Here is a 9,383-nt window from a genome sequence, read left to right as displayed (position 1 = left end):
CGGGGATGTGTCAGTGTGATATATAACCACAAAACGTTTCTGACTCTAGGCTAGTTGCGGGATCTTGTATTTTTCCAGCGCTTATCACCAGAAGACCTACTTCATATGACATGAAATCCAGAAATTCCGGCCATCTTTCATATCCAAATCGCATACAGTTCAATTGGGAGAAGGGAACTTTTCACATGTGATCAAGTCGAAACCAAGCCGAGATTGAATCAATTAATAAACACCGCCAAGCTGTGTATGGGGGATCCGTAAGTCTTTGTGATCTCAGCGTTTCAGTAGCACCAAATCATATTGTTTTTTTTTGCGTCTACCACAGGTTGACCATGGATCGCCCACAATAAAACCAAAGAAGATAAATCGATATCCCCCTGGGTATTCTCTCTGTTGGCACTTAAAATGGGCTCGCATATTCGAGCTCATAACCAGCAAACCATTAGTCAATCCGGCTCGGCACGCTATTGTATATAATCGAGTACTTGCTGTGGGTGTCTCCAGGAGCAGTTGACATGCCTCTGTGTCCCATCATTATATCAGATACAATATATCTTGCCTCTGCCCTCAAAAACCAAGAAGAATCATCTGACTTTACAATTGGGTGTATAGAAAGTTGTAGAATAAACAATAATGATATCGGTCAGGGGACAAAAGGATGGATGTAACTGTGAGTTAACGTGTATATTATGATAGGATTTTCTAGCAAAGACAAGACAAACGATTGTCCCACGCCAAAACGTTCTGTACCAAATTAGTCGTTGTATGTACACAAAGTGTAAAGCTGAGGATTGATGAAAAGCATATATCCCTCGGAAACTGCCCTGGTTACTGTGTCAATTAAGTGCCCATCCAGCAGATCGCAGAAAGAAGTATAGAACATACGATCGGATGACCATCTGAAACTTCCGCAGACAATAATTAGGCACAATAGTCACGCACAGGAAATATCAGAGTCTTGCAAGCAGCTATAAATTTGATATAATAGATTTTCCTCTAATAGATATTCGTCTTAGCCAAAGTATGTTGACAAACTTTTCCGTTTTGCAAAAGATCCCCTTTAGAAAACTGTCATGTTATCGCGGGTGACTGTACAAAGGGTAGCCCAAGTACATCAGTGCCGTTGGTGTATCTTCGTCATGCCATGGGATGCTTTCCTCGTCTCAAAGTGGTTATCAACTAAGGTGGTTAATACTTATCAGAGATAAGGCCTGAGCTTTTTTGCGGGTTAATATGGGCGTTAGAGGCCAGACCATAGATTCTTCTTGTTCAATCAAAGTAGGCTACTCTTCTAGACCCCTGGAAAAAATCAAAAGATCATCTGCATAAGCTAGATGTTTGAGGGAAGGACTTTCTTACTGTGGGACATTACGTATCGATGGGCAATGAGCGACATGATATCTACCAGTTTGGTGTAGGATCGAGCAGCCCAATAAATTAGGGCCAATGATTATACGGCGGAGCAAGGATTTAATTGCCAGGTTGAAAAGCATTGACAAAAACGGATCACCTTGCCTCAATTCTTGTTGTTGGGGAAGCGCGGTGACTGACCACCCATTGATTTATACATGAATCTGGGTTTAAAATAAAAGAGAGTAGATAGAAGATACTAACTGGTCCGGAAATCCAAATGCTTGCAGTACTTGTTTGATCTAAGTCGGATGCATTCTATTGTAAGCCCTTTCTTGTTCAAATTGAGCACCTAGTGTCGATGATGAGAAGGCCAAAGCCTTGAGGTACGTCATCAGTATTCGGATAGTCCATCCATTATCAGAAATCAGTCTTTGACAGAATACTTTGAAGAAATACTTCTTCCTCTGCTCATCATTTTCCAATCGAGGGGTGTTGGACCAGAGGAAAAGGTATCTATGTCTTTCTTCAATGGCAGGTACAGTTTCATAATCAATATTTTCTGATTCGATCCGTCGATGCTCACTGTGTGATAGACGTGGGACTGTCACACGTTGTGTTTGGTGACTATTAGTGGTTTTCTGATGTGTACGGGATGCTTGTTTATCATATTCTTGAGCAGTAAGTTTAATGACTCTTTTTTTAAAGAAAAAATTCCACTGAACCTGTGGAGTCAAACCACTACACTGGAAGTAAAATAACTTGTCAAATGTAGTACGTAGAAGACGTCGAAATCCGGAATTTTAGAGAGAGAAAATAATTAAAGCGCCATGTGCCATAACTAGGGGCATGGTCTTGGATTGCTAGGTCGACGGTTAAGAATGAGCGGCAAGTACAACATGGAGATAAATGCATTATTCCGGTGTTAGCCAAGCGAGGTCGAAAAGAAACATGCCCAAAACTATAGTCTATTGTGTAACGAGTGTCGCTCCGATGGAAAGTAGGAATAGCCTGTTCCCTCACAGTATCTTCATACCATGTATCATGCAAATAGTTAGCAAAATGGGCTCCGAGTCAGAGAACTAAAGGTTGCAGCGTGCGGGGCTGTCTCTTATGAAGGTTAAGAGTAAGGTTCCCTAACATAATCCAGCTGCAAGTATGTATCATATCGTGGAACAAAGTCTTGACGCAGGAGTAAAACCAAGTGCTCTCATTCCGGGTAGCTAGGCCATATATATAGCTACAAAGTGACAAATAGTGTGTAGGCTTGGGCCTATTATAGTAGCATGTATACAACGGCGGTCAACCATGACAAATTCATCCGAGAGTTGGATATCGGGGGTTGGGTATATTACAGTACAGTGTCGAGTGAGGATGGAAGATGTGTGCCGAAAGAGATGTTGTAGCAGGGTGATGTAATTAGGAGAAAATTTAGGACTGGCTTCAGATAAATGTGTGACTTTTTGGATTGTGAACATATCGAGACCAAGTTCTCAAGAACATATATATATATATATATAACAAACACTAATTGTGTCTGTGGGTAGTCAACCTTCAAAATGCTACATCAATTTAAGGTGGCAATCTGCAAGTGAGACTTATTCATGCTGGCACAATTCCATGAAATGAATTTCGTTCAGCGAGAGCTTTGTCGAGCAAGCTATTGCTGTGGGTATTGTAATGTCTCAGAGTAAGAAGTCGTTAAGATTTACGTCTCTTTCTGTTGCTGGGTTTAGTGTTCAATGTAGGTCGCACATCTATAGCAATCATGCTCGGACGAGGGCGTGGCACTAAAGGTGGAATTGCAGCATTCAAATTGTATGTAGGAGATAAACCTTTCTTCTCTATTGGATACAGTTGTTCTTGAATTACAGTTGTGCCCTTTTTTTCAGAATTTTTGACATGGACAATCAAGAAACCCACTTTTCATTGTTTTCTCCCTGAATTCTACAAGTCTTTTTTGGCTTTATCTTCATGACAATGTCCTTGACTTTAAACTGTTGTTTTTCTCTGAGGTTCTTATCATAGTTATATTTTTGTCGCTCTTGGTTTTTTTGTAAGTTTGTTTTTACATCTTGTTGGATTATTGGAAGGTAATGATTAGAATGTCAGATCCATGTTTTTGTAGGGTGCAATTTTATCTATGACAGGTTGAAGTCGCCGGTGGCTGGTAAGTTGGCTCGTCTAGCAAACATTATCTCAAAAGGTAATTTTCCTGTTAATGTTTGTTCGGCCGTATTGATAGCATAAGTTACGAATAATAGCTATTCACCCCATTATTGGACGTCTTTTTTTTTCTGCGTAAATTGCCAGTGTTGTCTTAGTAGGGTTGTTCATTTGCTCTACCAAGCAGCCTGCTTGATGGTGCTCAACGCTTGTTATTGTTATGGTTATTCTCATTCATTGGCATACTATTCTCATTGCCTCTGAGACAAAGTCAGTTCCGTTGTCTGTGAGGAATCTTTTCAGTACCACGTATAGTAGAACTACTTTGAGAGTCAATACGTGAGCAATCTTATTCGAATCGAATCGAGGCAGAGCGGCTGTTATCACCCATCTGGTTAGGTATTTCGCTAGCACTAATAAATATTGGCTTCCTATTTTAGATTCTGGCAGAACTACAATATAGACGTCCTACAATCCTCCCAAAAAATGAACCTTAAAACTTTATAGGTTTCCAAGCTTGTATGTGAGTTGGTTGTAGTGAAAAAAAAACTCTGGGTATTTTTGTGCATATGTCTTTGTGTCAGTTACAATCGACAATCACTGAAGTATTTGGGACTATTGCTGTGTTAGTGTCTCAATATTGGGAAAGATAGATGCTTTGAAAGTGTTATTCAGTAAAGAGAATCAAAACAATATTGTTTATATCTGCTACTATTAAAATCCCTGTAATTCAAATCCCCGTTGTGTAATGCTTGGCTGGTTTACACTCTATAAGTGTGTAGTGTACGTATGCTTGGTATGTAACAGTTCCGGAGATTGTTAGACTGCTCGGTTCATTAGCAAGAAGGAACCAGTGTTTGGTCGTAGAGTCTGTTCTTCACCAAATTGTGATGACCATACCACGATCACTATCCATCCATGCTGCTGTGTTTTATTCAGTATTTCATCATGGCCAAAATGGCTAGCTGCTGGATGAGCGTGGATTGACGCAAGAAATAATTGGCGTATTGGGTGAGGGATCACGATAGCGAGTGCCCTGAGATTTTTACCGGACACGCCCCTTTTCCAGAAGAATTAGTTTTCCTTGAAAGTTTGGAGATGTTTGATCTCCGGATAGCACATTTGCTGCTCTCGTATCATATTCCTGCTTATAGTCCGGCTGTTTATTTGAGCGCTGCTCTGGTTGAGACTGGTAAAACATGCACAACCCAATGCATCTGCGTCCTTATTATAAGTACCTCTACAATGTACTACAGTAAACTTGTAGGTAATCACATTTGCTACTCAACAGGCTATTCTACCCCTTGGACTCTTGGTTGTGAGTATTGTCTTTAGTGTTGCATAATTCATGAATTCAGTCAAACTCGCTCTGTGGATATAACAATGGGGAAATCTTAATAGCCATACTACAGACAGACATTATCTTTCAGTTGTGCTATACTTCCTTCCGGCGAGTAAGAGAGAACGGCTAGCGAATACGACTGGGTGGGTCTCTTGAACCAATTCAGCTTCTGTGCCAGTGTCGCTGGCGCCGGTGTGTAGTTCATATGAAAAATTGGAGTCTGGATATTCGAGTTGCGGTAATTTTGTTAGTTTTTCTTTCGATATTTTGAAAGCATTGTTATTCTCGTCCCACGTCCAAACACCTTCTTTCTTTAACAATTGGTATTCTTGAATGGCTATCACAGAAATATTTGCAGAAAAAAAAACGATGATAGAAGTTACAAATGTCTAAAAACATCTGTAGTTCATAAATCGTAGTAGGCTTGGGCAAGTCTTGGAAGGATCTAGTCCGATACCATTGCCGGACACCTAATACCCGAAAGACTCGGCTTCTGTGACTAATAAATGGCACTTCTTGATACTGATCTTGAGGTTTCATTTCACTAGTGTATTTAGAACCTTTGAGATGTGTACCATATATTCTGTTTCGGTTGCGTAATAAGTCAACTCATCGTCAATGCAAATGGTAGGGAAATCCAGCTAATAAAAGATTTGCTGCATGAGGCATTGTGAAATGGCTGGGCAGTTAGTAACGCCTAGTGGCATTACGAGGAATTCGAAAAGACTCTTCTCCGTGGAAGATGTAGTATTACATATGTCGCCTGGACTCATGGGAATCTGCCAATAACCGGACTTGAGATCTAGTGTCAAGAAATATTTGGCATAAATCAACTTGTGTAATAGATCATCGATATGTGGTAAGGGAAACTAGTCTTTGCGGGTCACATCATTTAGTGTTTTATAATTGATGCAGCATCGTAAAGTATTGCCTGGCTTTGGTACCAATATCAGCGGGGAGCTCCATAAACTATTACTTGGCCGAATAACCCCTTTCACCAACATCATCTCCATTTCTGTGCTCAGGGCTCAGGGCTCAGTTCTCGGCTGTTTACCGCCTGTACTGCGGGGAATTAATAGGAAGACTACTACCAGATAGATACTGACTACACACTAGTGCATCTGTGATGGCTTGTTCTGGGCTACCATCGTACAGCTCAGGGTATTTTTTTGCAATGCACTTGGTTTTCAGGGAAAAGTAAGAATCGTGTTAGTACTGTTGCTACTGACTGAGCTTCCGTCTTTTCTTGTATCTAGAACCTTATTCACAGTGTCGAGTACCTTTCCATGCTGCTTTGGTTTTTTTGGTATTGAGGAACTAGTCCTGATATTTATTGTGTGTTAAGAAAGAAATACAAATGTTTTTGGAGTTTTCTGAGGGGCTTTAAGATTTAGAAATAAAAGCCCAAGGAAAGTGTATTTTAAATCCAAGTCAGAGAAGATGTGCGAAACAATGGTGTCTATTTTAGAATTAATCGAGGAGATGTGAAAAGACCGGATGTCGAAGATAAAGCTTCAGTGAGTGCACCACAGGGCCAAGATGCTGCTGCTAATAATTTGACATGGCCGAACATGGAAGACAGGTAGTGGGTGGTCAAGGATTTCCAGAGAGAAGATTGTGGGATGAATATCAAATGTCAATGGGGACAGTCCAAATTATTATTATTTTCAGGGTAGCTTCCCATACTGTCCACTCCTGTGGGCACTGGTAGAGGACACGAGAGAGAGTGTCTACCTCAGACAAGCAAATGGGACACTTTTTAGTGACAAATATGGTCGGAGCACGGTTGTATAGGGTGTACTGACACGACAAGGAGTTGAGTATAGAACGATAGCATATGTTGCGGGAGGTGTAATGGGAGTGGAAAGCCCCAAAATGAACGCCATTGTTTAGCTTGCAAAGGGAGGAGTAAAACTAATAGCTTGTGATTTATTATCAAAGGATTAGCTAGCAGTTGCAACTCATGGTGGTCATTGGGAGGCAATGTAGCGCGCCAAAGGAAAGGCGTGAGCTCAGTAGCTGTATTTTCTATATCCTGAAACAGCCTATCTATCAGACATGACGATTTAGGCCGTTGAACTTGCGTTTGGGAGGGGATAGCTTAGAGGCTCTAATCAAACATAAATGCACCAGAAGCATTAATGCGCTTCCAACCAGAGGTGTTAGGTGCAGAAGAAGCTGTGTAGGTTACACCATCCAGCAGCTTCAGAGAAAGACAAGTGGTGCAGCTCAAAGTGAGAAGAGAAAAGTTTCATGTGATAGAGTCCATAGCACACATGAGAGTGGAAAGTGCACCATTCTTTGTCCTTAAAGATGTGATTCGCAGTATTGCAACCAACAAATGAAGGCGAGGGTCCCCAAAGGACTTGTGTGGATCAAGAAAGTGCTTTATTCAAGGGGTGACAAAGGATGCCGATGTTTAGTTGTCAAGAATCGGTTGTAGCTATTGCATAGTCAGTACTTTCTGTTGAATCTGCGAGTCCAACACGCCTAAGCCTTTTTGCAGTTTCTGAAAACATAGAAGACAGGATCGCCATAGAGAGCATATTCCGCCGGAGGAAACGGCCTAAAATGGAACAGAGTTTGTCGAAGAACCTTTTGAGGACAGTTTTTATTCAAAGAGCATGCCAAACACAGGAGAGAATCAACGTGTTCACGACAGTAGCTCGACATATGACGGAGCGTAATCACTACAGGCGCATGCTACAAGACGATTTGACTGTATTCGGAAGTGAGGTACAGAATTGATCTCTTTGTGTGACAAATGATATCAATGGAAACCCTAAGTACGTGAGAGAAGCGGGATAAGTACGATCGTGTCATAAGGTAATAAGCTTTTGCCGTAGGTGTGTGCGCCACTCTGATAGTGAGGCACCGGACAAGGAAAAGGCTTGTGTCTTGTGTATGTTAATTCGTGCATTTGAAATTCTTAAGTATCCAGATGTCTGTGTAAAGTGCCAAGGTCAGAAGGTGACTTGGGAAATATGAGAGTGTCATCCGCATAAGCCAAGTATTTGACTGGTGGTGGTGAGGGCTGGTCAGTGTGGTCGTCGGTGGATAGACCAAATCCTGGAAGAGAGCTATCGGCGGCTAGTAGGCGGAGCAAAGGTTCGAAAACAAAGTTGAACAGAACAGGGGACAGCATATCACATTTTTGAGAACTCGATTTTGTAGAATTGACGCCAACAAAAAACCGTTGACATTGATTGACATACTAGTGGATAAAAGCGATTATGGGATACAGTGCACTATCGTGTCTAGGAACCAGAACTTTTAAAGAACTAGTCTCGAATACTCGGGGCGTACACGATCATATGATATTTCTTGGTCAACCATCAGACCAATTGAGGTATCAGAAGTGTTTTGGGTGTATTCTATAGCCATGCGAGTCATGATCTCACTGTCAACTATGAACTGTCCCTTCACAAAACCAGTTTTGTAGTGATTGAAAGAGTTTGAAGTATGGATAATTTGGGCATTCAGTATACGAGTAAACACTTTTGCGTTAGTGTTGATCAGTGCGATGGGCCACCAATTTTTTAGTACTGGAGAGGTCCCCTTTCTTTGGGAGGAGTGACAAGTAGGTGGAGCTACAAGAAGATGGAAAGGCTTCTTTGTCGAGAGCGTCATTATGAATTATCGTTAGAAGTGTGACATACCCGTCTTCACGGAATAAGAGAGAAAGAATCTCGTAGGGCATACCTTCTGGGCCAGGGCTGTGATGGTGGGGGTGGCAGTCGACTGCTGCCCATATACTATTAAATGTTAGTGGAAGTGTTATGGAGGATTGAGTGGCTTCACTCAAGAATTGCTTAGAAGAGACATAGCTGAGTAGATCTTCAACGGATGAATCGTTAATTGGGTTGATACTGTACTGCTTTTCATAAAAGTGCGTGGCCGCATCTGTCATGGTAGTGGGCGTGGTGCACAAGGCTTCTTAGACGGGATGACGCAAAAAATGTATATCTTTTTAATAGCCTTTGCCAAAACAGTTCTTTTCAAATACCCGGATGACCATTTATCGTTTTCTCTCCAATATTATTGGGCCTCTTGGTCAGTATTTCGACAGTTTCTTGTTGAATAATGAACAATTGGCGTTACACAATAGAAAGCTAGGTGTTGCGGATATTTTCTATTGTAAATTTACGCATTAGATGGTTACGTTTGCTTTGAAGGGCCTTCTCTTGTTGAGTCCGCCAAGCTGTGGAACCACAAGAATGTTTCTTAGCGATCCGTCGGACTTGTGGTATAAACATCACAATTGAGTGAATAACAGACTCTGCAACCAAACACTGGTTCCTTCTTGCTAATAAACTTGACAAGCTAACAATCTCCAGAGCTATTACATACCAAGCATACGTACACTACACACTTATACAGTGTAAACAAACCAAAAATTACACGACAAGGATTTCAATTACAAGCGATTCGAATAGTAATAGATATAAACAATATTGTTTTGATTCTCTTTAATAAATAACACTTTCAAAGTATCTATCTTTCCCAGTATTGAGATACTAACTCA

The 9,383-nt window shown here is 41.1% G+C and overlaps 6 protein-coding genes across 6 annotated transcripts in view; 1 reads left to right on the top strand and 5 right to left on the bottom strand.

Moving 5' to 3' along the window:
- Positions 1 to 405: 405 nt before the first annotated feature.
- PHYBLDRAFT_153670 (hypothetical protein) lies at positions 406 to 1,183 on the top strand (the record flags this gene model as incomplete). Its single annotated transcript, XM_018433221.1, has 3 exons — positions 406 to 445; positions 505 to 604; positions 1,054 to 1,183. 3 exons carry the CDS (start codon positions 406 to 408, stop codon positions 1,181 to 1,183), a joined length of 270 nt encoding a protein of 89 aa, XP_018283318.1.
- A 932-nt stretch (positions 1,184 to 2,115) lies between these two features.
- PHYBLDRAFT_189596 (hypothetical protein) lies at positions 2,116 to 4,872 on the bottom strand (the record flags this gene model as incomplete). Its single annotated transcript, XM_018439682.1, has 5 exons — positions 4,566 to 4,872; positions 3,763 to 3,907; positions 3,063 to 3,231; positions 2,645 to 2,842; positions 2,116 to 2,378 (listed from the first exon to the last, which is right to left on the bottom strand). Exons 1-5 carry the CDS (start codon positions 4,715 to 4,717, stop codon positions 2,116 to 2,118), a joined length of 927 nt encoding a protein of 308 aa, XP_018283317.1. The 5' UTR covers positions 4,718 to 4,872.
- A 285-nt stretch (positions 4,873 to 5,157) lies between these two features.
- On the bottom strand, positions 5,158 to 6,262 carry PHYBLDRAFT_160866 (hypothetical protein). Its single transcript, XM_018434278.1, has 3 exons — positions 5,784 to 6,262; positions 5,572 to 5,717; positions 5,158 to 5,485 (listed from the first exon to the last, which is right to left on the bottom strand). The coding sequence occupies exons 1-3, from the start codon at positions 5,869 to 5,871 to the stop codon at positions 5,474 to 5,476; spliced, it is 246 nt and encodes an 81-aa protein (XP_018283316.1). The 5' UTR covers positions 5,872 to 6,262; the 3' UTR covers positions 5,158 to 5,473.
- Positions 6,263 to 6,968: 706 nt separating this feature from the next.
- Positions 6,969 to 7,531, bottom strand: PHYBLDRAFT_153667 (hypothetical protein; the record flags this gene model as incomplete). The annotated part of the gene is made up of 4 exons (XM_018433220.1): positions 6,969 to 7,061; positions 7,135 to 7,223; positions 7,320 to 7,424; positions 7,492 to 7,531. 4 exons carry the CDS (start codon positions 7,529 to 7,531, stop codon positions 6,969 to 6,971), a joined length of 327 nt encoding a protein of 108 aa, XP_018283315.1.
- Positions 7,532 to 8,149: 618 nt separating this feature from the next.
- On the bottom strand, positions 8,150 to 8,422 carry PHYBLDRAFT_102412 (hypothetical protein; the record flags this gene model as incomplete). Its single annotated transcript, XM_018427720.1, has 1 exon — positions 8,150 to 8,422. A coding segment is annotated over one exon (273 nt), but the record flags the coding sequence as incomplete, so codon positions are not given.
- Positions 8,423 to 8,970: 548 nt separating this feature from the next.
- PHYBLDRAFT_176312 (hypothetical protein) overlaps positions 8,971 to 9,383 on the bottom strand; it is a gene marked incomplete at both ends in the record, with an annotated part of 1,756 nt that continues 1,343 nt past the window's right edge. Inside the window, one exon of the mRNA XM_018437731.1 lies at positions 8,971 to 9,197. Coding sequence (XP_018283313.1) covers positions 8,971 to 9,197 — 227 coding nt within the window. The remainder of the gene's footprint in view (positions 9,198 to 9,383) is intronic.

Source organism: Phycomyces blakesleeanus (genome assembly GCF_001638985.1).
Source record: "Phycomyces blakesleeanus NRRL 1555(-) unplaced genomic scaffold PHYBLscaffold_47, whole genome shotgun sequence".
In the NCBI taxonomy this organism is placed as follows: domain Eukaryota; kingdom Fungi; phylum Mucoromycota; class Mucoromycetes; order Mucorales; family Phycomycetaceae; genus Phycomyces; species Phycomyces blakesleeanus.
The sequence above is the reverse complement of the archived record's forward strand: the minus strand, read 5'-3'. Positions and strand labels throughout refer to the sequence as shown.

Excerpts from the sequence above, each read along its gene's own strand:
- PHYBLDRAFT_160866 (XM_018434278.1), bottom strand. The coding sequence starts at position 5,871 with ATGGAGATGATGTTGGTGAAAGGGGTTATTCGGCCAAGTAATAGTTTA. Across the intron at positions 5,718-5,783 it reads GGTACCAAAGCCAGGCAATA|CACATATCGATGATCTATTA; the intron begins CTTTACGATGCT and ends AGTTTCCCTTAC.